At 41.4% G+C, this 26,977-nt stretch overlaps 1 protein-coding gene across 1 annotated transcript in view; it reads right to left on the minus strand.

Annotated features, from left to right (window-relative positions):
- The window catches only part of DCX (doublecortin), a 403,487-nt gene that overhangs the window by 86,652 nt on the left and 289,858 nt on the right, over nt 1–26,977 (minus strand). Inside the window, exon 7 of the mRNA XM_070365902.1 lies at nt 26,032–26,372. Within this exon, the coding sequence (XP_070222003.1) occupies nt 26,032–26,372 (341 nt within the window). The remainder of the gene's footprint in view (nt 1–26,031; nt 26,373–26,977) is intronic.

The raw sequence follows: 26,977 nt of genomic DNA on the forward strand, positions 1-26,977 counted from the left end.
AGGTTTGAAATATTTGTGTAGCATTTGTTTTCTAAATCAAAAGATATTTGGAGATTCCAAAATTTGGTGCAAAGTATAAGCATAGTCCATGGCACAGGAAACCCCAAAGGAACATACCTCATAGGAGAACTTTAAACATAATTTGGGTGGTGGAGAATTATCTGTGTATAGTGATATGGTGAAAGGTTTTTGTGGTGGTGGGTAGGGAAGCTGTCCTGGAAGACTGTAGAATTGTTCTCAAGACTCAAGCAGGAGGCCATCTGTTCTGTTACATGAAGAAAACAACTCTGTCCAGAACATTTCAAAACCATCCTCTTTAGAAAACAAGCTTATCTTATCCTTCAGTTTTGTCTGTTTAAGCAAAATATTCCATTGTCTAGCATTTACTTGCAATAAAAAATGTCTGTCTTGAGATGTAAGTCCCAGTAACTGCTTGTCCAAAGCTGAAAGTCCTCAATATCCACTTACTCTGAAAATTAGGCTCTGTGTCAACAAAAACAAAATTCAACAAAGAAGAAGAGGCCTCCAGTTTCAGCTTATATGAAAAAAGATATAAAGTTCTTATTTATAATCCATTCCAAAGGGTTTTTGATGATGAAAGAATATTATTCTGTTTTCCTCATGTAGCCTTTGATTCTTGAAATGTGCATGTAATCCAACTGCCTGCCAGCAGTTGATAAGGTTTCTGATATATATAAATTCAAAACAGAGGAGTTTAGCTATGTCTCTCTGACAGTCACTGTATGCTTTAATTCAAGCAGATGAATAAAACCTGGACAGGTTTAAGATTTTTAAAGAAGGCTTCAGCTTGTTTCACATCTGTGCTTATAGTACCCTAATTAGCGTGCAGTGAATATCTGAGATGACTTTTGCTTGATCAGTCAACATGATATGGGGAAAAAGTACTGACCTAGGAGTCAAGACATCTGGATTCTAGTTATGGCTCTGCCATTAATCAGTTCTGTGACCTTGGGTGAGTCACTTCACCTCACTGAATATTGGAGCCTGTGTCTATCAGAGATAATCCATATGATAATCCTTGTAAACTATCTCACAGAGTTGTTGTGATGATTAAAACAGATAACAGAAGTGAAAGAATCTCTAAAGTATGAAGCACCGGACACATATAAAATGTTTTTATTGCTATTCAACTCACATCTTTCATCTTTGGATTTTTCATTATCATCAAGTCAATCAGTGTGATACACCACATCAATAAACTGAAGAACATCTTTCATCTTTTATCAGTGGAATATCTACCAAAGCTTAAAGACTTAGGTGAACTACTTCAGAATGCAAGATGTAAGAAAAAGGGCCAGGATTTGCTCAGAACCATAAATTTGCAACATACATGATAGTTCGCAGAGCACTTTCACATACACTATCTCATTTAAGACACACAAAACCTTATTCATTAGGCAAGGCAACGGAACTCTTCAAGGGCAGAAGATTTATCTTACTCATCTTAATATATTCCCAACATCCAATGGAATGCCTGGAAAAATCAGTGTTGAATTCATGTTATTATTTCTGTCCCCATTTTATAGTTCCAGGAAGAGTTGGGGACAGAGCTGACATGTGAACTCAAGTTTTCCAAACCCATTGTGTCACTCCCTTGTACCTTGGATGCATGCAGGTTAAGTCAGTTCAGTTGCGTCCTAATCTGTGTGACCCTATGGACTGTAGCCTGCCAGGCTCCTCTGTCCATGGGATTCTCCAGGCAGGAATACTGAAGTGGGTTGCTGTGCCCTCCTCCAGGGGATCTTCCCGACCCGGGGATCAAACCCTCATCTCTTATGTCTCCTGCATTGGCAGGTGAGTTCTTTACCGCTAGCGCCACCTGGGAAGCCCCCCCGTACCTTACTACTAGTATTATTTATAGTAGCAGTTCTCAGACTTTGGTGAAGATCAGAATCACCCACAAAGATTGTTGGAACTCAGATTGCTGGGCCTCACCCCAGAGTTTTGGATTCAGTAGATCCAGAGTGGGAACTAAGAATATGTTTTCAAACAAGTTCCCAGGTGATTCTGACGTTGCTGGTCCAGGAACCACATGCTGAGAACCACTACCTGACACCCTTGTTTGTTCCTCTGACCAGCAGCATCAGCACCACCTGGGAACTTGTCAGAAGTGCAAAATCTTGTATATAAATTCAAGTTGGACAAGCACTAGAGAACAATGAGGTCAGTGCTGGCTGCACATCAGAATCATTTGAAGGAACAGAATCATTTGAGAAAACAGATTCTCAAGCCCCTCCCTGGAGAGGAGGTGTCTGGGTGACTCTGATGCACAGCCACTTGGGGAAACATTGCTCTGGACTAGTGATATCCTAATATATTTTTATCACAACTCCCTCACTTTTCCCATCCCCACCCCCACATCTTATCCTTCAAGAAGCTTCCCTGGGTGGTAAAAGAGCCCAGAAGAGAAACATTTTACTGAGGTACTGGAACGCCTTTAGCAACTGGTAGTTGCCCAGATAAATGGCCTAAGCACTGATTTTTGTAAAAACAATATTCTAAACACTGAGGTACGCTGAGGGGTAAAGCAAGTGTAAGCTGGGATCTGTGGTGGAGACAGACTTATCACACCTTTAAAAAATTACAAAACAATGAATGATTAACTCCCTGACATTCTCAGTATGATTTATATTGAAATAGGATATGTGAATTGAAATAGTCAAGAAGTTTCACAAAAGAGGTGGGCAGTGGGACTACAAAAAAATGTATCTTACATTTGAATTGTTTTTTCCCCTAGGAAATCATTCAACCAATTGTGTCTCAGACAAATAATATAACTCAACAACAGAATATAACTCAATATAACACAACAACAGGAGCTAAACAGGGGGAGTAGAAAATGCACTTCACACCCAACCTCACACTCTGGTATAGAAGGATGAATTACAAAGAGTGGATATGATGGAATAAAGAAAGGGTAGGAATGGGAAAATGTATCTTGAAAGAAAATTACCCTGACTTTCCATCCTCTGGAAAGTGAAGCATCTTCAAGCTCAGTGCAACCCGAAGTCTCCCAAACCAGGAGCAAGTGAAGGCCCTTCTAAGAAAAAAGGGCCTGATATCATGCTAAAACCTCATTCCAAATCTCTTCCTCTGCCTCTAGGGATGACCGTGCCCCAAACAGATGATATAAGCTGGAAATAAGCTATAAGTAGGCTAAACAGCTCTCCCTGCTATGGATCTATGAACTCCTACATTTACACTATGCTTATGCTTCTTGAAAAACTGACTTTTTAGGGCAATGTTTGCCATCATTGGAAGGACTGATGCTGAAGCTGAAACTCTAATACTTTGGCCACCTGATGTGAAGAACTGACTCCTTGGAAAAGACCCTGATGCTGGGAAAGATTAAAGGCAGGATGAGAAGGGGACGACAGAGGATGAGATGGTTGGATGGCATCACCGACTCAATGGACATGAGTTTGAGCAAGCTCCGGGGGTTGGTAATGGACAGGGAGGTCCATGGGGTCTCAAAGAGTCAGACATGATTGAGCAACTGAACTGACTGATGCCATCTTTGGGCTTTTATGGTGGCTCGGCATCAATCCCTGGGGTTAGGAAGATCCCCTGGAGAAGGGCATGGCAACCCACTCCAGTATTCTTGCCTGGAGAATCCCATGGACAGAGAATCCTGGTGGGCAACAGTCCTTGGGGTCGCAAAGAGTCAAACACGACTGAGCACAGACACAAGCATGTGTGCCATCTTTATTTACCAATGATTCAATCTAATAACTGGAGTGGAACATTTATTCATTTGCTAATTTAGGGAGACCTGGGAAATAAAAGAGAATGTCCTTCTAGTGTAATTTAATGACAGAGGGGATGTTTGGCCTGCTTGCCAATGAACATTTTCTGATTCTGTTGATACAATAAACACATGAATAATGTGTTATGTTATTAGGAGCACTTTCACAGTTATTTTGATATCCAAGGTCCCTTTTACCTCTAAAGTTTTATGATCTAATATTATCCTTCTAATGACCATATGAGGTAGGTTGAACAGGTTCCCTAACCTGCCCTGGGCCTCAGTTTATCTATAAAATGAGAGGGTTGGACTAGAACAATGGTTTGCAATCTTGGCTGAACATTGCCTTGCCTGGGGAGATTTAAAAAATACTGATACTGTTACTTGGGCCCATTTCCAAGGATGACTGATGTGCGGCCAGGCCTGAGCACTGGGACTTCCAAAAGTTCTCCAAGTGTTTCTAAGGGGCAGCCAGGACTGAAACCCCCTGAACCAGATGAGGTTTAGGCCTTCTCCCATCTCTGACATTCTGAGTCTGAATGTTATTTGCATTTTTTTTGGATGAGGATACTGAGGCACAGAAAGGTTAAATGACTGCCAATAGTTAAAAATTAAGTCAGTTCTAAGATGGGAGATAGAACTTACATATTTCTACTTCAAAGCTTAGACCTTTATTTCAGGATGGCTTCAGTTTCCCTAATGTTCAAACATATATGGTCCTTAAATTAACCCTTCTACCTTTATGTATAAAAATCCAGCATTTCAGAAATATCACCCTTGGGCCATTTGGCTTCCTCTGTTGAGTTCACTATGAAAGTGAAAGTTGTGTCTGACTCTTTGCAGCCTCATGGAATAGTCCATGGAATTCTCCAGGCCAGAATACTGGAGTGGGTAGCCTTTCCCTTCTCCAGGGGATCTTCCCAACCCAGGGACCAAACCCAGGTCTCCTGCATTGCAGGCAGATTCTTTACCAGCTGAGCCACCAGGGAAGCCCAAGAATACCGGAGTGGATAGCCTATGCTTTCTCCAGTGGAGCTTTCCGACCCAGGAATCTAACCGGAGTCTCCTGCAGTGCAGGTAGATTCTTTACCAGTTGAACTACCAGGGAAGTCAGCTGAGTTCACTATACCCTCTTCTCTATTAGAAGGCCTGCCCAAATTTCTTCCACCTGTCCCTCATCTAAGTGCGCATGCATTCCTTTAGTACTGGCTCAGTTGATAAAGAGTCTGCCTGCAATGTAGGAAACCCAGGTTCGAACCATGGGTTAGGAAGAGCCCCTGGAGAAGGAAATGGCAACCCACTCCATTATTCTTACCAGGGAAATCCCATGGACAGAGGAGCCTGGCGTGCTACAGGCCACAGGGTTGCAAGAGTCAGACATGACTGAGTGACCAAACCTACCTACCTACTCACTAAGTCATTCTCTACTCTCTCATTCATTCAACAAATATATTAAGCGTGTACCATGGTCAAGATATTGTTCTAGGTCCTGAGGATATATCTGTGAACAAGACAAGGCCATGCTCTCAACAAGTGTTTGTATTTTATTCTACAGGATTTAAAGCTTTATTCTCGGTATGGAGCATGTCTTCCTAACTAGATTGTATCTTATTGGTTCTGTTTCTCTGAAGACTCCTGGCTAACACAGACCATACAATAAATATATTGGGCTTTATGATCCCAACCAGTCTCCACCATATATTTTTCTTCTTTTTAATTTTTAAACCTATAGTTTGCAGACCCTTGACCTATTGTAAGTAATGGAAAATCACGTTCTCCTTTGTTTTCCAAAGGAAAGTTTCTTAGAGACAGCAAGCGTTGATCAACTTCACTTCTTTCTAATTCTATTTCACTCTGATTACTTTTGTTTTGTATCCCCACCAGTTCTGCCTTTTGTGTGAAGATTCCCAGGGTCTGTATCTTTGCATTTATGCTGTATGTGTTAACATATACAAACCCAGCTACCCCACACAATTCTGTTCTATTTCAGGTCAGGGCTTGACAAGGGCAAGGGCAGTATGGAGTTGATGCTGTCATCCTCAAAAGCCACATTCAGCTCGGGGGATGGAAACATATTGATTTAAACAGAATTTTTGCTTTACAAGAAGGGAGGGAGAGAGATTGCTCAATCTGAACTCAAGGTCTCAGCAAGGTCCCTGTGGAGTAGCCAAACTCCATACCACTCAGTGAACTGAACCAGAGCCAGGACTGTTAAGCCAAGTGGGGCTAGGAGTTTTTAGCCTGCTCAGTAACAACTATTTATTTCCTCTACAGTGTGAGTCCAAGCCTAGTCCCAGTTGGAGGAAAATCCAAAAGCAAGGGTGGCTATGTAAAGTATACCCCATGGGTGGGGGACCCCTCCAAGTTCTCATCTTCTATATCAGTTCTACCCAGTTCCAGCCACCATCAGCTTTCAGGTGGGGCTCATTAATAAACACTTCAGCAGCCCATGTGACAGCAGTGGTAGCATTGTGAACCCCATTCCAGGCTGTTGCTATGGAAGATTACGGTTGGGGTTGAAAAAGAAGTATCTATATCGATTACCACTAAAAACAGACATGGATTAAAGCCAGCCCCAAGCCTGTTTTCTCCAGATGAGCTGCAGTAATCTATCTCATTGTTAATCAACTTCCACACCCCCTTTCACTCAGCTGCCTTCTGCAGTGCTGCAGGCTAAATGACAGAAGCAGTTCCAGCCTGAAAATGAACGATGCCATTCATCAATCCCTGAAGTCTCTCTGTAAAGATGCTGAAGAAGCAGATTCCTATTCCCAACACTTATCAACCAGGCCAAAGAAAATGCTAAGGACAACATTTTATCATGCTTTGTAACAGTGGGTAAAATATGTTAGAACTGAACTTGGAGAAGAGTTCTGCTTGGTACTTAGTTATTCACTGGGAGGTCTAAGAAGCTACTGCTCTTTAGTCACTGCTTAGCTCATGTGAGCTCACAGTGCCAGCCTAGAAAACAGCCCATTGTATCTAGGGCTGATTATCCATTAGGTGGGCTTCCCTGGTGGCTCAGTGATAAAGAATCACCTGCCAATGCAGGAGATGTGGGTTTGATCCCTGGGTCGGGAAGATCCCCTTTAGAAGGAAATGGCAAACTGCTTCAGTAATCTCGCCTGGGAAATCCTATGGACAGAGAAGCCTGGTGGGCTATAGTCCAGGGCTCACAAAAGAGTCGGATATGATTTAGCAAATAAAGTGAAGTCGCTCAGTTGTGTTTGACTTTTTGTGACCCCGTGGACTGTAGCCCGCCAGGCTCCTCCATCCATGGGATTCTCCAGGCAAGAATACTGGAGTGGATTGCCATTTCCTTCTCCAGGGGATCTTCCCGATCCAGGGATCAAACCCAGGTCTCCTGCATTGCAGGCAGACGCTTTAACCTCTGAGCCACCAGGGAAGCCCTAGCAAATAAATAACAACAACAATTCATTAGGTACACTAGGCACAGTGCCCAGGACACACCATATGTTTATGAACCCCTGTTTTCCTGGTGGCTCTGTGATAAAGGAATCTGCCTGCAATGCAGGAGCCACAGGAGTTGTGGGTTTGATCCTGGGGTCAGGAAGATCCCCTGGAGGAGAAAATGGCTACCCACTCCAGTATTCTTGCTTGGAGAATCCCATGGACAGAGAAGCCTGGCAGGCTATAGTCCATAGGCTCACAAAGAGTTAGACACAACTGAAGTGACTTAGCACACATGCACGAGCATTATTTAATGTCTTTTAAAATCAGAAAAAAAATTAGATTATACAAAATACTTAAACATATAATATTAATATATTCATACCAATGTAGTGGCAATTATTTTTTAAGTGGAGAAAGGGGTCCAGTGAGACAAAAGTTGCCTAGGGCCCACCAGTCATCATGCATCTGTAAGTTTATCAGCTAGTACTGGAGATCTGAAACCTAAAGGGTAGGATGGCCCACTGGAGAACCCACACTTCTCTTAATCAGAGGAGTCCCTGGGAAAGCACAAACATCAATTCGCAGCAGGCGACAAGCCAAACACTTGAAACTTCAAGCAAGGCAAGGCCCCATCCTCTTTGCAAACAGCAAGAGGAAGTTCACCTATCAACTGCCATATTAAATAAACTGTGGAGGCAAAGACTGCCAGAGGGAAGCTTTTTATCAAGGCTGTAATGTCTCTGGTGAGTAAGACCAGAAATGTCCTGACATATAAATATTTATATACGACTTCATCAGATGAGACAGCCCATACTTAAAAGAAACAGGGCACAGGCACGCATATGCAGACATAAGAGACTTCAGGAGGTACTGGTCTCTGGCCCCAAACCTCTTTGAAGGGATATTATCGTGCGGGGCAAGCTGTTCAGACCCCTAGGGTCTGCCAAATTGTTGCCAGTTGGAGAAGCCCAGACTTGGTGCAATAGGAAGTATGCAGCCTACATAAATGGCAAGCACCACTTATGGCAGTTAAGTCTCATTAGTGAACCTGTCTCTGATTCCTTACTCTGCACCATGGGCTAGTGGAAGGGGTACTGCTTTATACAGGACTAAATCTACTGTGAAGGTTCTAAACCTGGCAATGGAATTGACGTTGCTGACTCTTTATCACTCTTGTTAGCGAAGCTGAACTTGAATTCCTATGACCAAAAGATTCTCCTAATCTCTTACAACTCTGGGCGACTCTTGAAACATCTAGACAAATCTCCCTTTTGGTCAATTTCTTCTTTTCCCCCTCAAGTCTATATCAGAGACAAGTGTGCTCAAGCCCTACACTGAACATGGGTAAAAAGGTGTTGCCTTCGTGGTGATTGTTGATACTCTGTCTACAAAGGCTCCCATGCTCCAGTTTATCACCCCTGTCAGAATGTAATGGTGCCTGTTTTCTCTCCATTTAATTACTCCTTTGGGCCTTCAAGTTCTGTTGTTTTTTTTTTTTTTTTTTCCTTTTTAAGCTTCTCTAATTAAAATGCAAATAAATACCCAAGGCAGAGGCCTGTGATTCCCAAAGTGCATTCTACCGTATGGTCATAGTTTTTTTTATTTTTATTTTTAATAATAAGTTTGGTGTTCAAACAAGTTTGGGGAACACTGGTCTAAACAAAATCAAGCAGGTTTCTCTATAGAGGGGTTATTGGAGTCTTTTATCGATAGGGGAATATACTGTGCATTGTTACTAAATTTATTTGATCAAAGAACTTCTGATCAGACTCAGTTCAGTTCAGTCACTCAGTGGTGTCCGACTCTTTGAGACCTCATGAATCACAGCACGCCAGGCCTCCTTGTCCTAGTATTACATATAACACAATTTGGGAAATATTCTCTAAACTGATAGGAGATAACATTATAGTAAGGAATGATTTCCTTACCAACTGAATCTGTGAGCTGAGATGGAGGCTCTGAAAAAGGTCTAACTTATCTGGGGATACAGCTTAAAAGTTATAAGGCAGGGCAGGGCACAATAGATAAACGGCTAGCTCTGCATATTAAAATACACACATGACATAAGTTATACCAGAAGGGCATTTTGGTAACGACATATAACACAGGAGCTGACAGAGAGGAAAGCGCTGGGAAAATGAAACACTGGACAAGCAAGTTACGATAGATCTGGAGCATGGGCACTGCCAAAAAGCATCAGATTCCATAGCCTGACCCACTCATGACTCCATCTGCCTACATGCCTCTGAGGACCTTCCTGAGCCAGACTCTGCCCTCTGATCGATTGGAAAATTTTGCCTCCTATTTCCAGCCATAATGACTGTTCGAATGACCTGAATTTGACTGGTTTAATAACCTAAATTGTCATTTGAAATAGACATTTTCTGTCACATTTGACACACTTGCACACTCCTATCTCAAAACTATTCTCTTAGCCTCTCTGGACACATCATCTAGTTATCCACAGACCTCTTTATCAATTCCTTGGCTCCTCCTCCTACTCATCCCCTTAATGCAAATATCTCCCCATGGTCTTTTCCTGGAACAACTTCTCTACTTGCCTGATTTTAACCACCGTTGTTTGCAGATTATTCCCAAATCTACTTATTTCCAGCCCAGACCTCTCTCCAGATGCCAGACCCATTTATACCACTATATTCTGGAGATTCCACTCAGATATAGCAAGGCATCCCAAATTCAATACACCTAAGCTCTGTTTCTTGCTCTGGATTTCCCTAGTCTAGTGAATGGCTCTACAATCTACCCATAAACCTCAGAGTCACATGAATCCTCATCCTTCCTCACCTATGACAGGCAAAATTATAAGAATGATCCTTGCCCTTGTATAATCTCCTCCCCTTGAATATGGAAGGAACATGGGAACATGTTATGTTATTTTTATGATTATGTTATGTTATATGGCACCAAGGGACTTTTCAGATATAATTAGGGTTAATAATCAGTTGACTTGGGCTTCATCAAGGGGGAGATTACACAGGTAGCAACAACCTAATCACGTGAGCCTTTCAAAAGCAAGAGTTTACTCTGACTGCTGGCAGAAGGGGAAATTAGAGAGATGCTAAGCCTGAAAGGATTTGATGTAACTGTGTTGGCTTGAAGATGGAGAGAGACATGTGAGAAGGATGTTGGTAGCCTCCAGAAGCTGAAAATGGCTCCCAGCTGACAATCAGCAAGGAAGTGAGGACCTCAGACCTACAGTTCCAAGGAACTGAATTCTGCCAAAAATCTGGATGAGCTTGGACCTAGGTTCATCCTCGTGCGTGCTGTATCGCTTCAGTCATGTCCGACTCTTTGTGACCCCATGGACTGTAGCCCACTAGGCTCCTCTGTCCATGGGATTCTCCAGGCAAGAATACTGAAGCGGGTTGCCACTTCCTTCTCCAGGGGATCTTCCTGACTCAGGGATCGAACTTGTGTCTCCTGTGGTTCCTGCAGTGCAGGCAGATTATTTACTGCTGAACCATCAAGGAAGCCCAGATTCATACTCAGAGCCTCCCAGTAAGAGTCTTGCCCATATGACACTGTGACTTTAGTTTTGCATGATCCTAAACAGGGAACCCAGTCAAGGCTGCTTTAGCTCTGATCTATAGAACTGTGAAATAATAAGTGGCTGATGCTCTAAACTGCTACATTTGTAGTAATTTAGGTGTCTCTGTAGAGAATGTGCCTGCCAGTGCAGGAGATGTAGGAGATGTGGGTTTGATTCCTGGGTTGGGAAGATCCCCTGGAGGAGGAAATGGCAATCCACTTCAGTATTCCTGCTTGGGAAATCCTACTGACAGAGGAGCCTGTGGGCTACAGTCCATAGGGTCACAAAAGTCAGACACAACTTAGCAACTAAATAACAACAATGTCCAATACCACTGCCTGGGCTTAGATCCTTCTATTTTCTTTCCTATACTACCACACAATCTTCTACTTGGTCTCCCTACTGGTTTTGTCTTCCTCAAATCCAGAACAAGAGAGTGACTAACCCAAACTGCAAATCTGATCATACTGTTCCTTTGCTTAAAATCCTTTAGTGGTTTCTTTCTCTACAGGATAATATCCAAGCTCTGTAATGTAGTTTTATAAGGTTATTCCTGAATCTTTCCCTTGACTTCTTCTCAGATTCATCTTCTGCCACGTTTGCCTTGCACTATTTCCTGTAACACAGTTTATCAGTCATAGCCCTCCTGCCATTTTGGGTCAGATAATTCTCTGCTGTGGGGAATTGTTCTGTGCATGGTAGGATGTAAAGCAGCATCCCTGGCCTCTTCTAACTAGATTTCAGTAGCATCTCACCCTCATTTGTGACAACCAACAATGTCTCTGAAAGTGAAAATGAAAGTGTTAGTTGCTCAGTTATATCTGACTCTTTGTGACCCCATGGACTGTAGCCCACCAGGCTCCTCTGTCCATGGGATTCTCCAAGCAAGAATACTGGAGTAGGTTGTCATTTCCTCCTCCAGGGGATCTTCCCAACCCAGGGATCAAAACCACATCTCCTGTGTCTCCTGCATTTCAGTCAGATTCTTTACCATTTGAGCCACAAAGGAAGCCCTCAGTTCAGTTCAGTTCAGTCGCTCAGTCGTCTCTGACTCTTTGCGACCCCATGAATTGCAGCACTCCAGGCCTCCCTGTCCATCACCAACTCTCGGAGTTCACTCAGACTCACGTCCATCGAGTCAGTGATGCCATCTAGCCATCTCATCCTCTGTTGTCCCCTTCTCCTCCTGCTCCCAATCCCTCCCAGCATCAGAGTCTTTTCCAATGGGTCAACTCTTCACATGAGGTGGCCAAAGTACTGGAGTTTCAGCTTTAGCATCATTCCTTCCAAAGAATACCCAGGGCTGATCTCCTTTAAGATGGACTAGTTGGATCTCCTTGCAATCCAAGGAACTCTCAAGAGTCTTCTCCAACACCATAGTTCAAAAGGAAGCCCTAGATAATGCCAAATGCCCCCTTAGGGGCAAAACTGCTTCAGATAAAGACCACTGAGCTAATAATGTATACAGGATTGTGGTGGCTCTCTACACCCAAACTTCTTTTTTCCCCCTTAAGAGCTAATATCACAAGACCTGGAGAGGGTAGAATCTGTGATATCAAAAATAAAAGTATTCTAAATCTAGGAGAAATAGATGGACTGGGGTTCTGGAGATCCCTTTTGGTATACTTTTTTAAAAGAAGCTTTGGTGGTTAGGGAAGAGCCTGTAATTCTTTGTAGTAGAAGTTCCCTCTTTTTAGAAAGATTCCTTGATGCTCAAGAGTTAGAAAGGTCAGGGTGGGACTAAGATAAAAAGAAGAGGGAAATGACTTCTTTGTATTTGCTCTAGCTTTAAGAAAATTTGTTAAAAGGACACTCGTATTTCCTTCTAGTGTTCCCTTAGGCAAGAACTCTTGGCCAAATCTCTATACAGAAAAAAAAAAAGACTGTCAATTTTGTTGCTTGGAGTAGTCTTTTGGGTACATGCTTTAGGAACATGAATTTGGTGGTTAGGCAAGAGGAAAAACCCCAGCACCCAAGAATTCTATTACTAAATATATCTTCAAGAGAAATAAAAATATATGGCCACTCAAAAACTTACACACATATGCTCATAGCAACATTAGTAATAATAGTCAAAAGATGGAAACAGCTCAAATGTCCATCAACCAATGAATGGGTACATAAAATGTGGTATAATCATATAATGGAATATGATCCATCCATACAAAGAAATTAAATCCAAATATATACTAGAACATGCTGCTGCTGCTGCTAAGTTGCTTCAGTCGTGTCCGAATAGATGAGCCTAAAACACTATGTTAAGTGAACAGAACCAGGCACAAAAGACTACATGATTCATCTGCATAAAATGTCCAGAGAAGGCAAATCTATAGACACAGAAAGTAGGTTGATGATTGCTTAGGGGTAGGAGAAATAGGAGGTAGGGAGAGGTAGTTAAAAGTTAACACAATTTCTTTTTGAGGTGATGAAAATTGACTATGGTAATGCCTGCAACATGTCTATGAATACACCAAAAAATCATTGAATTGTATATTTTGAATGGGTGAAATATATGGTATGTGAATTATATCTTAATTAAGCTTTTCCCCAAAAAAGTAATCCAAGCAATTCTTGGCATCTCCCTACTCCCCAGGCCCAATCCTGTGTAACACCACCCTGAAGGGATATGACATGGGATAAGCAAGTTTGGCTGGGTGTGGGATGAGAACACCAAGAGTCTAGAGCATGGGGGGCACTGCCAAGGAACAATAGGTCCTTTTAAGTTCTCTTGAGCCCTCTTATGTTTTTCCTACTTAATGAGGCTTAGCCAACCTCACTGTTATAGCTTTGGATTGAGTTACTGTTTCAGAACATCTATACAAGAGAAACTTCTGTGCTGTTAGTTCATATCCAAAGTTCTTGGAAGAGAAAACTTCACAGAATTTGGCTGCTAACTTTTGAAGTCAAGGTACTTGCCAGATATATGGGTCATTGCTATTTCTAACTCTTGGATTAAACTCACATTTAAAAAAAAAAAGTCTGTCTTATCTTTTCAACAAATGGTGCTGGAAATGTTGAATATACATTTACAAAAAAAGAAAGACCAGACAGAAAGAAAGAGGGTGAGGGAGGGAGGAATGAAGAAAAGAAGGAAGGAAAAAAACTTTGACCCTTAACTCACATGATACACAAAAATTAATAAACTGGATTTCAGGAAAATAAAACAATTCACTCTTGAAAAATCAAGACAGCCATTAAAAAGATGGAAACACATACTACAGACTGGGAGAAAATATTTGGAAATTATACATGTGATATAAGACATATCCAGAATATATAAAAATTCTTATAACTCAATAATAAGGAAATAATTTAATTGTTAAATGGCAAAGATCTAAATAGACATTTTAACAAAGAAGATACACAAATGTTCAATAAGCATGAGAAAACATATTTGATACCATTAGTTATTAGGGATAAGCAAATAAAAAAAACACAATGAGATACCATTTTATATCCACTAGAATGACTCATAAAAAGATAGACAATAACAAGTGTTGGCAAGATGTGAAGAATCCTCATACATTGCTAGTAGGGATGTAAAATGGTACAGCCATTTTAGAAAATAGTCTGGCAGTTTCTTAAAATTTTAAACATACATACTATGCAACCCATCAATACAATTTCTAGGTGTTTATCCAAGATAAATAAAGACATAAGCCCACATAAAAATCTGAGCATGAATGTTCATAGCAGCTTTATTCATAATAACAAAAGGTTGAAACAACTCAAATTTCCATTCAATAATAAATAAAAAAAATGTAGTATATCCTCTTATAATAATATAATATTATTCAGCCATAAAGAGGAATGAAATAGTGCGATGCTACAACATGTTGAACCTTGAAAACATGCTAAGTAAAGAAGTCAGCCACAACAGATCATATGTGGCATGATTTCATTCATATTAAAAGTCCAGAATGAGCAAATCTGTAGAGACAGAAAGTAGATAAGTGGTTGCCTGAATAAAGGGTGGTCGGGGGATTGGAACATGACGTCTAAAGGGTGTAGAGTTTCTTTTCATGATGATAAAAACTGTCTAAAATTGATCCTGGTGACGGATGCACAACTGTCTGAATATACTAAAAGCTATTGGATTGTGCTCTTGAATTGGGTGAATTGTATGGTATGAGGTTTATATGCAGGAGACCTGGGTTCGATCTCTGGGTTGAGAAGATCCCCTAGAGGAGGGCATGGCAACCCACTCCAGCATTCTTGCCTCGAGAATGCCATAGGCAGAGGAGCCTGGCAGGCTATAGGCCATGGGGTTGCAAACAGTCGGACAAAGCTGAGCAACTAAGCACACACAAAGGTTTATATCTCAATAAAGCTATTTTAAAAACTGAATTTGGAGATAATGAATTGTCTTCCACTTTGAGGGAATGACAATAATGGGAAAGATGAAAATAAAGAACTAAAAACAAGAGGCCAGTTACTTCAAAGGTTGTTCATGGAATCAACTCCCTGATAAACTCCCACTTAATGATTCTTCTGATTACTTAAGAAATAGCTCTGATGCTAACCTCTCCCACTGGCAATATTCCTTTTCTGCACTGAAAATAGCACTACTATGTTGAAGACACCTTATTAATGGCAATGTCAAAGGCTTGCAACAATTAGCAAGCTGGCTTTTATCTCGTTTTGTTTAGTGATTCCTCCACCCTCTGCTGCTCATGTCATCCACATTGTTAAGAAAAGGAAGTCAAATCAAAATTACGTTTGAAAATATTCTCTGGTAATGTCATCACAGACATTGAAAGATCTGAATATAAGAACTGTGTAAATCCCTTTAGGAACCATCGTAGAAAATAACATATCCACCAAGGTGATTACTACATCAGGTTGGAGAGACTAGGAGCATAGAGAGGTGGAGGACTTTGAGAAGAGTAGCAGCTTGGTGAAAAATACCTAAACAGAAGCAACACTGTAAGATGACTACTCTGTTACCATGGAGCTAGAAATACTCTGGTAGGTCATGTACTTATCTCAAAAACTGAGGTCCAGAAAAGAGATTTGGTTGGCTCCCAAAACATATAACTAGTGGAAAATAGAAGGAAGACTAGAATTCAGGTCTTTGAATCTCAGTTTCAGCTCTTTCCATCTGCTGAATGTTGGATATTGATAGACTACTCAGTATGAGAGACTGGAATACTGTGTCAAAGTTTTGATTAAAATGACCAAGGCCCAGCTACATCACTGCTCAGAGCCTACAGCATTTCATCAACAATAAAACTCTAAGATGATAAATTAGATCTAATAGAGTACCTGATGAACTATGGACGGAGATGCATGACATTGTACAGGAGACAGGGAGCAACATCATCCCCAAGAAAAAGAAATGCAAAAAGGCAAAATGGCTGTCTGAGGAGGCCTTACAAATAGCTGTGAAAAAAAGAGAATCCAAAAGCAAAGAAAAAAGGAAAAATATACCCATTTGAATGCAGAGTTCCAAAGAATAGCAAGGAGAGATAAGAAAGCTTTCCTCAATGATCAGTGCAAAGAAATAGAAGAAAACAACAGAATGGGAAAGACTAGAGATCTCTTCAAGAAAATTAGAGATACCAAGGGAACATTTCATGCAAAGATGGGCTCAATAAAGGACAGAAATGGTATGGACCTAACAGAAGCAGAAGATATTAAGAAGAGGTGGCAAGAATACACAGAAGAACTGTACAAAAAACATCTTCACAACCCAGATAATCACAATGGTGTGATCACTCACCTAGAGCCAATCATCCTGGAATGTGAAATCAAGTGGGCCTTAGGAAGCATCACTATGAACAAAGCTAGTAGAGGTGATGGAATTCCAGTTGAGCTGTGAAAGCTCTGCACTCACTATGCCAGCAAATTTGAAGAAACTCAGCAGTGGCCACAAGACTAGAGAAGGTCAGTTTTCATTCCAATCCCAAAGAAAGGCAATGCTAAAGAATGCTCAGACTACCACACAATTGCACTCATCTCACACGCTAGTAAAGTAATGCTCAAAATTCTCCAAGCCAGGCTTCAGCAATATGTGAACCATGAACTTCCTGATGTTCAAGCTAGTTTTAGAAGAGGCAGAGGAACTAGAGATCAAATTGCCAACATCTGCTGGATCATCAAAAAAGCAAGAGAATTCCAGAAAAACATCTATTTCTGCTTTATTGACTATGCCAAAGCCTTTGACTGTGTGGATCACAATAAACTGTGGAAAATTCTGAAAGAGATGGGAATACCAGACTACCTGACTGGCCTCTTGAGAAATCTGTATGCAGGTCAAGAAGCAACAGTTAGAACTGGACATAGAACAACAGAAAAGGAGTTTCCAAACAGGAAAAGGAGTACGTCAAGGCTGTATATTGTCACCCTGCTTATTTAACTTATGTGCAGAGTACATCATGAGAAATGCTGGGCTGGAGGAAGCACAAGCTAGAATCAAGATTGCCGGGAGAAATATCAATAACCTCATATATGCAGATGACCCCACCCTTATGGCAGAAAGTGAAGAAGAACTAAAAAGCCTCTTGATGAAAGTGAAAGAGGAGAGTGAAAAAGTTGGCTTAAAGCTCAATATTCAGAAAAGAAAGATCATGGCATCCTGTCTCATCATTTCATGGCAAATAGATGGAGAAACAGTGGAAACAGTGGTGGATTTTATTTTTCTGGGCTCCAAAATCACTGCAGATGGTGACTGCAGCCAAGAAATTAAAAGATGCTTACTCCTTGGAAGGAAATTATGACCAACCTAGACAGCATGTTAAAAAGCAGAGACATTACTCGGTCAACAAAGGTCCATCTAGTCAAGGCTATGGTTTTTCCAGTGGTCATGTATGGATGTGAGAGTTGGACTATAAAGAAAGCTGAGCACTGAAGAATTAATGCTTTTGAAGTGCAGTGTTGGAGAAGACTCTTGAGAGTCCCTTGGATTGCAAGGAGATCCAACCAGTCTATCCTAAAGGAAATCAGTCCTGAATGTTCATTGGTAAGACTGATGCTGAAGCAGAAACTCCAATACTTTGGCCACCTGAGGTGAAGAGTTGACTCATTTGAAAAGACCCTGATGCTGGGAAAGATTGAAGGCAAGAGGAGAAGGGGACAACAAAGGATGAGATGGTTGGATGGCATCACTGACTCAATGGACATGAGTTTGAGTAATCTCCAGGAGTTGGTGATGGACAGGGAGTCCTGGCATGCTGCAGTCCATGGGGTCGCAAAGAGTTGGACACAACTGAGTGACTGAACTGAACTGAAGATGATAAATTGCTGAGGAAATAACCAATCACCAGACTATACTTGGTCCTTTCTTTCCAGAAAATCAATATATTTGATGTTGGGCCACTTCCATCATAAGATCTCTTTTTTGAGAGGAAAGGGGGCTATACCAAGTGGTTTGTGGGATCTTAGTCCCTTGGCCAGGGATTGGACCTGGGCCCCGGCATTGAAAGTGCCAAGTCCTAACCACTGAACTGCCAAGGAATCCCCTTAAGCCTGCTTTAAAAGTACAAAATCTACCTTTGTATGAGACAGCTTGAAGTCTATACTACATATGGCAAAGTAGTTTGCAAACCATCTCTTTTCAAAAGGCCCAGCCTGGCTCTACTTCTCTGCTCTTTTCTATTTCATGCTCAAGCCAATCCTCTCAAAACCTGTCTCCAGGAATCCAATTTGTGGAAGGTTGAGGAGAGGGAACTTTAGGTAATACGAACATTACTCTTCCAGCCTTGGTTTTGTTCAGTGAAGGTCAATGATAAATGACCTCCCTTTGGGGGCATAATTTATGTCCATGTGGCCTTTTCTATTGAGCCCAATGTTGATTGACAGGACATAGCACTAGGAGGAGAGAGAGGTTGGCTATGGGAGACCTGAAGGCCAAGGAGTATAACTAAGACCAGATGTGGCTGGAGGGGGCTGAGATGCGGGGGAGAGGGGGGAGCATGGAGAAGAAATGCCTACACAAGCAAAATAAAGATATATCCACCTTGGGAAATGCGCTCAACATTTCCAAGGTTAAATCCAACTAGTCTTCCTGTGTTGCCTGCAATTACCTTTGTGCTTCCAGCACCCAGTTATTTAGCATAGCAAGATGGAAGGAGAAAGTCTTTCCTGGAATACTTAACAGCAGTTCAAATACCCTTTGTGCTCTCATTTTCCTATTCTGCCATCTTATTATTCAAAACATTTCTTAAAATTCCTGTTCTAGCTTCCAACGCTCTGGGTAATCTGGGAATCATTTAAACCTATTTTCTGTTATTCTGAAACCTAAAATTCCTGGTTCAAGTAGTTGGTACTAGAAAGATATAGACAGAAACAGAAAATAAATTCATCTAATTTTAAAAATTTAGAAAGATGATAACAATAACAATAACCCTGTGTACGAGACAGCAAAAGTGACGCTGATGTATGGAACAGTCTTATGGACTCTGTGGGAGAGGGAGAGGGTGGGAAGATTTGGGAGAATGGCATTGAAACATGTAAAATATCATGTATGAAACGAGATGCCAGTCCAGGTTCAATGCACGATACTGGATGCTTGGGGCTAGTGCACTGGGACGACCCAGAGGGATGGTACGGGGAGGGAGGAGGGAGGAGGGTTCAGGATGGGGAGCACATGTATACCTGTGATGGATTCATTTTGATATTTGGCAAAACTAATACGATTATGTAAAGTTTAAAAATAAAATAAAATTTAGACATGTTAAAAAAATAAAAAAAATAAAAAAATAAAAATAAAAATTGGCCTAACAAAGCTAACACAAATACTAAAGGCCATACTTATCCCTTAGGCAGGCATGTTGAAGCCATAGGGAATCTGTGACTGTATAGAACCTGGACATGGACAAAACTGCGACTAGAGATCCCAGTAACTATAACATGAAAATGGATGGCGTGAGAAACAGCTGCAGCTAAAAGTCTATTATTAAAGCTCTGAATCTCTAACAGAATCACCATGCCCTGTGCTTAATGGAAATGACTTCAAGGCTAGACCATGTATCTACTAAGCCACTACTACCAAATGAACCAGAAATTTAGGTTCTAGTTTTTGTGTGTCAATGACATTTAACCATAAAGGGTCAACATGTGGCTTGATTATAGAAATTAATAGTTGGATAATTTAATACATGAACCGTGAACTTCCAGATGTTCAAGCTGGTTTTAGAAAAGGCAGGGGAACCAGAGATCAAATTGCCAACATCTGTTGGATCATTGAAAAAGCAAGGTAATTCCAGAAAAAACATCTATTTCTGCTTTACTGACTATGCCAAAGCCTTTGACTGTATAGATCACGATAAACTGTGGAAAATTCTGAAAGAGATGGGAATACCAGACCACTTGTCCTGCCTCTTGAGAAACCTACATGCAGGTCAGGAAGCAACAGTTAGAACTGGACATAGAACAACAGACTGGTTCCAAGTAGGAAAAGGAGTACATCAAGGCTGTATATTGTCACCCTGCTTATTTAACTTATATTCAGAGTACATCATGAAAAACACTGGGCTGGAGGAAGCACAAGCTGGAATCAAGATTGCTGGGAGAAATATCAATAACCTCAGATATACAGAAGGCACCACCCTTATGGCAGAAAGTGAAGAACTAAAGAGCCTCTTGATGAAAGTGAAAGAGGAGAGTGAAAAAGCTGGCTTAAAGCTCAACATTCAGAAAACGAAGATCATGGCATCTAGTCCCATCACTTCATGGGAAATAGATGGGGAAACAGTGTCAGACTTTATTTTTTTTGGCTCCAAAATCACTGCAGATGGTGATTGCAGCCATGAAATTAAAAGACGATTACTCCTTGGAAGGAAAGTTATGACCAACATAGACAGCATATCAAAAAGCAGAGACATTACTTTGCCAACAAAGGTCTGTCTAGTCAAGGCTATGGTTTTTCCAGTGGTCATGTATGGATGTGAGAGTTGAACTATAAAGAAAGCTGTGCACCGAAGAATTGATGTTTTTGAACTGTGGTGTTGGAGAAAACTCTCGAGAGTCCCTTGGACTGCAAGGAGATCCAACCAGTCCATCCTAAAGGAGATCAGTCCTGGGTGTTCATTGGAAGGACTGATGTTGAAGCTGAAACTCCAATACTTTGGCCATCTGATGCGAAGAGCTGACTCATTTGAAAAGACCCTGATGCTGGGAAAGATTGAGGGCAGGAGGAGAAGGGGACAACAGAGGATGAGATGGTTGGATGTCATCACCAACTCGATGGACATGGGTTTGGGTGAACTCTGGGGGTTGGTGATGGACAGGGAGGCCTGGCATGCTGCAGTTCATTGGGTCGCAAAGAGCTGGACATGACTGAGCGACTAAACTGAACTGAACTGAATTTTGTCAACACACTGCAACCACTCCAGGAATCAAAAGAACAACCTCACCTGAGAGTGAACTAATATGTATCACCATCCATCCCTTCATCATGTTTTACCTTAGGTGAAGTGAAGTGAAGTGAAAGCTGCTCAGTCGTGTCCAACTCTTTGTGACCCCATGAACTCTAACCTCCCAGGCTCCTCTGTCCATGGAATTCTCTAGGCCAGAATACTGGAGTGGGTAGACATTCCCTTCTCCATGGGATCTTCCCAACAGGGGGACCAAACCCAGGTCTCCTGCATTTCAGGTGGATTCTTTACTGTCTGAGCCACCAGGGAAGCCTTGACTGCCTAGAAATCCATTATAGCCCCTGGGAGTAGCCAGGGCCCTACCAACTACTCCTTAGTCCATTAGCAATTTCTTATTGAAGTGAGGAATAGGGACCTCATCCTATTAGTGATGGTTAGCTTCCCCATCTGAGCTTCCCTGGTGGCTCAGACAGTAAAGAATCCGCCTGCAATGCAGAAGGCCTGGGTTCGATCCCTGGGTCAGGAAGATCCCCTGGAGAAGGAAATGGTTATCCACTCCGGTATTTTTGCCTGGAGAACTCCATGGACAGAGAAGCCTAGCAGGCTACAGTCCATGGGGTCGCAAAGAATCAGACACAACTAAGTGACTAACACCTGGACTTTTTTCACTTCAGCTTCACTGTCTACACAGACCACAAATATCTCAAAGGAAACTGGTCTTCTGCATCAGCAAAACATAAGCCCTAAAAAGATCAAAGGCTCCAAAAGCAAGTCCAAACAAAATAAAAACAGAAAAAGAGGTGAGAGCCATATTCAGATTGCTTGTCAATCATCAGAGCCAGTCAGTCAAATGGTACACATGAGAACAGAAGCAACAATGCTATGCTAAGTCACTTCAGTCGTGTCCAACTCTGTGTGACCCATAGACGGTAGCCTACCAGGCTCCCCCATTCCTGGGATTCTCCAGGCAAGAACGAACACTGGAGTGGGTTGCCATTTCCTTCTCCAATGCAGGAAAGTGAAAAGTGAAAGTGAAGTCGCCTAGTTGTGTCCGACTCTTAGCAACCCCATGGACTGCAGCCTACCAGGCTCCTCCGTCCATGGGATTTTCCAGGCAAGAGTACTGGAGTGGGGTGCCATTGCCTTCTCCGGAAGCAACAATAAATCAGGTATAATCAACTGGGCTGTTTTATCTGGTCATTATTTAAACAAAGGGGCTGAAAACTACTTGATTTGGTCCATTTGGGATCCAGTTAGAGCAAGACTGAAACCAAGTGATGGTCCTGACTTCATGATAAAAACGTTCCATAACAAATAGCCTGGACTGTCTTCATCATTTCTGCCTGGTGCCACTTTTAGCCAAAGACAGGCATGGAATCTCAGCCAAGCAAGTCCAAGTCATTGTAACACGTGTGCCTTCAGCATGCACAGAGGAAGATCATATTCCCAAGTAGTAAGAATACCTAGTAGTAATCAAAGTGACTGACAGGTGTTAACATGAGGGCTGTCATCACTAGAATTGGGAAATGGGCTGGGCTCCAAAATTTTGAATTTGGCTCCCACTTTCAGTATGCTCAGTACCTATTTTGTAATTAGTAGGTTTTGTCCTCATACCTCTAAATCTCTTATTTAATGTCCTTGCTGTAACCATATAACAATGTTTGATTTATGGGTCACCCTATGTATGGCAATCTTACCAGTGAGGTAAGATCAGTTAGTTCCTAATCATTCAGTATATTCTATAAACAGTATTTCATAGTGCTCTCTCTCTCTCTCGTGTGTGTGTGTGTGTGCATGTGTGTGTGTATCTGTGTATTCCATGAAATATGTTTGTGGTTAAATAAGATTGAGAAATGTGGTGTTTTGATCACTAAGTCATGTCCAACTCTTGCAGCTGTATGGACTGTAGACTGCGGGGCTCCTCTATTCATGGAATTCTCCAGGCAAGAACACCAGAGTGGGTTGCCATTTCCTTCTTAAGGGGATCTTCCCAACCCACGTCTTCTGCATTGCAGGCAGATTCCTTATTGACTGAGCTACGAGGGAAGCTTCAGATTGGGAAATCTGAGTCTAAATGGATTTCCTTTCTGCAGGATTTCTCAGAACATTTAACGTGCCAGTGGGCAATGTGAGTCTCTAAGAAAGGTACATAATGTGCAGCATTTCACAATCTTATTTGACCACAAAACCTTTTCATGAAGAGCTTCTGGGAGTGGGGAAATGGGTTCAGTCCTCAGAATATACTTTGGGGAAAAAACTTCTTTAATAGTCTGCCCTCAGTGACTTCTAAGTAAGTAATAGGAGCTTCCCAGATGGAATATGAACCCCTTTGGAAGCCCGCTATGTCTTCTGATGGACCCAAGTGTAGTCTGGCGCTAGTGGTAAAGAACCCACCTGCCAATGCAGGAGACCCAAGAGATGTGGGTTTGATCCCTGGCCTGGGAAGATCCCCTGGAAAAGGAAATGGCAACCACTCTATTCTTGCCTGGGAAATTCCATGGACAGAGGGGCTTGGTGGGCTACAGTCTACGGACTTGCAGAGTCAGACACAACTGAAAGACTGAGCACAAACAACCCATTCAATCAACAAATATTTATAGAGCATCCACTGTGTATCAGGAGGTGAGCATTTAAAAAAAAAGATTAAAATTACTTTCATGATGGAGACAGACATTTACAGAAATAACATTAGATTGGGACCAGACTTTAAAAGATGACCCCAGGGGTCAGAGTAGGGAGAGGGAGACAATTTAAAGAGAACAAACAGTAAGTGCAGAGTCACTGATGTCTGCCAAGGCATTGTTCTGCTCCCTTGCACACTCCTCCCTGACGTGTCTATACACACACCATATCATACCTTGATATTTTGTAAAGTGTTCCCCAAAGAAATGGGAACCCATTCTTGAAAGGAGTTGGAAAGCTTGCTATAGGATGAAAATCCACCATCACTGGACTGGAGCTTGCTTACCTAGGAGGTGGAGGTGTCCTTTATTATTATTATTATTATTATTAGGAACAATCCCAGAATGGCAAGGAATGCATAGCTGACAGAATGCACATCCCATAAAATGCTGGAAATTTGTGGTAAGAATCATAGAAAGGTAAAGTTGAGGAAAGAGAGCTAACATTTATTAATATGTATTTAAATTGTCTGAAAATTTACATATTTTATCTCACTTCACGATGAATTGTATGTACACATATTTACATCGTGTGTTTTGATTTCCAGACTGCTTTCATATCCATGATTTCATTTGATCTTCATGAGAATCCTGTGGGCATGGAAAGGGCAGATGTGATTAGCCCTTTTGTGCAGAGAAGCGTGAGCCTCAGAATAGTTACGTGATTAGCCCAAGGTCACAGAGTAAGTAGCAATATCCAGATTAGAAACTATGCCTTCTAAATCCCAGTCTGATGTTCCTGGTTTGTATTTGTCCTGTACTTCTTCAAGAGGCTGAAGGTACAGAGAAACGGAATTATGCCTAATGTTAGAAAAATCTTTCTAAAAACTCCAGCTGTTCAACAGTGAAATAGGCTTTTATGAAATTGAAATGGTTGTAGATTATATCCTTGCCATGGAAGGGAGATTAAATATCATGGCTTCTAAGGTCACCCTAAACTCTAAGATCCACTGATCATAAAATTCCTAGGCCCTACTTCTCTGAGGTTAGGTTTCTGATGAGTATTCCTATTCCTGGACAGCTCCTGTTCAATATATACTTGGTCCTCAAAAAACAGATATGCTTTAGACAGATACTTAGGAGTTAGAACTTTTCACATCACAGACAAACCCATTGCTTTGGCACAACCACATTCAACCAATACAAATCACATACAACCAATACCTCCAGGTTTCTCTCAGATCACAAAATGGTGGGGAACAGATAGAAGGCACACATTTATCCAAATCACCATGTACACTAAGTTGCATTTTCCCAGCAACTCAAAATCTTGTAGTGCACAGTATATAATAGAAATGATGGAAGGAGACATAGCTCTGCATTTGAACACTCATAATTCTGATATAGTGAATCAATTTTTTTTTTAAGAATCTATATAGTTCAAACACCAAAGGTATTTTAAGAGGTGGAAAGTATGGACTGATAATAATCCACACTTGTCTTGTCTGATGATGGACCAGGATTCTCTTTAGAGGCAAAGGAACCAGCCACTGTTCCACTTTCCTTGGAACATTTTTTGTCATATATTTACAGCTCCCCATGCTCAAGAGAATGGTGCATCTGTCAGATGGAGACGCCTGGTTGCATTCTTTCCCAGATATTAATATAGGTGGTACTTTAGTAACATAACCAGTGACATGCAGAACCTGATTTGGAGAGGAACAGATGTCAGCATCTTTCTTGGGCTAATTTTAGGATCCTGAAATAGTCCCTTTCTCACAGAAACCATCAGTGGAGCCAAATTAAGACAGCTATGTCACATGGAAAAGAGAGAAAAAAATGTAGTCTTGTGTGAGGCAAAGACAACAAACCAAGGACTTCAGCTCTTCCCCCGTATATGACTCCTTTCCTAGAATACGGTGGTCAGTTCAACTTCTTTTCATCAGAATGGATGTTGAGTACCAATTTAAGAATATCAGACAGGAAATGAGTGCACAAATCTCATTTCCAGTCACATACATTGAACAATCAAGGTTGCCTCATGCAATAGCTAAATTCATATTCAAAAGAGTATGTAGGACCTAGGTTTCAACACATCTTTTCTTAGCAGACAAGGAAGCTAATAAGTGACCATTCTACTTGGTAAGTCAGAAGCAGATTGCATTCTGAAGCTTCAGATTCCTATTCCATTGCATTGTCTGCTGAATGGACATTTCTTCCAAATGAGACATAACATATCAGGTAGGGATAATGAGAGGTGGAGGAAGGATCTCCCAACCAAAAATGATGTTTGAGGTTTAAGATGGTCAACTAAGGATTCAGAACAAATGAAGAGTAATTTGGGGGGAAAAAAAAAGTACCTACCTGCTTTCCATCCAGAGTGTAGAGTTTCTTGACAACCCCGGTCTCCAGTTTGATAGCTTCAGTGATATCAGTGAGGACTTGCTCAAAAGAGTGGGCTGTCTTCTTGTTCAGAAGCACACGCACAGCCTTCCGAGGCTTCACCCCACTGCGGATGATGGTCACCAGCTTGGGGCGCACAAAGTCCTTGTTCTCTCTGGCCTGGGCACTGTTGCTGCTGGCCAGGGACTGAGGGGCTTTCATATTGGCAGATGTCTTCACATTGACAGACCAGTTAGGATTGACATTCTTGGTGTACTCCACCTTCTTAAAGAAGTTGTCTGAGGAGCAAACATAGCTTTCCCCTAAGGGAAGAAATGCATGGTGATTAATAGCAGGTATATGGACTATTCTAACAAGACTAATACACACTGACCTTGGAGTAGGACTTTTGGAGAAATGATGATAATAACAAACTTCATGTGGCATTCCTAATTAGGCTCTCTAACAGTTTGGTTCATTCAAATTCAAGGGCAAGTAATCAGCAAAATAGTCTTCATTATAATGGCATACTTAGTAAAAAATCCTATAAAGCTAAGGGTCCCAAGGACAATGAATATTTCTAAGTATAATCTACCAAGTGGGGTTCTCAATCTTGACATTGTTTTACTGGAATTGAAATGTCTATTAACTTCTAGCATATGTGTTAATGTCTAGGGGCATTACTGAAGTGTTTTTTAACATGTCTCTATTTATTGTTTTAATTAATTTATTTTTAATATAAATTTATATATTTTAATTGAAGGCTAATTACTTTATTGTATTGGATTTGCCATACATTGACATGAATCCGCCACAGGTGTACATGTGTCCCCATCCTGAACCCCCTCCCACCTCCCTCCCTATCCCATCCCTCAGGGTCATCCCAGTGCACCATCCCCGAGCACCCTGTCTCATGTATCGAACCTGG

Source organism: Bos mutus, chromosome X, assembly GCF_027580195.1.
Source record: "Bos mutus isolate GX-2022 chromosome X, NWIPB_WYAK_1.1, whole genome shotgun sequence".
Lineage (NCBI taxonomy): Eukaryota > Metazoa > Chordata > Mammalia > Artiodactyla > Bovidae > Bos > Bos mutus.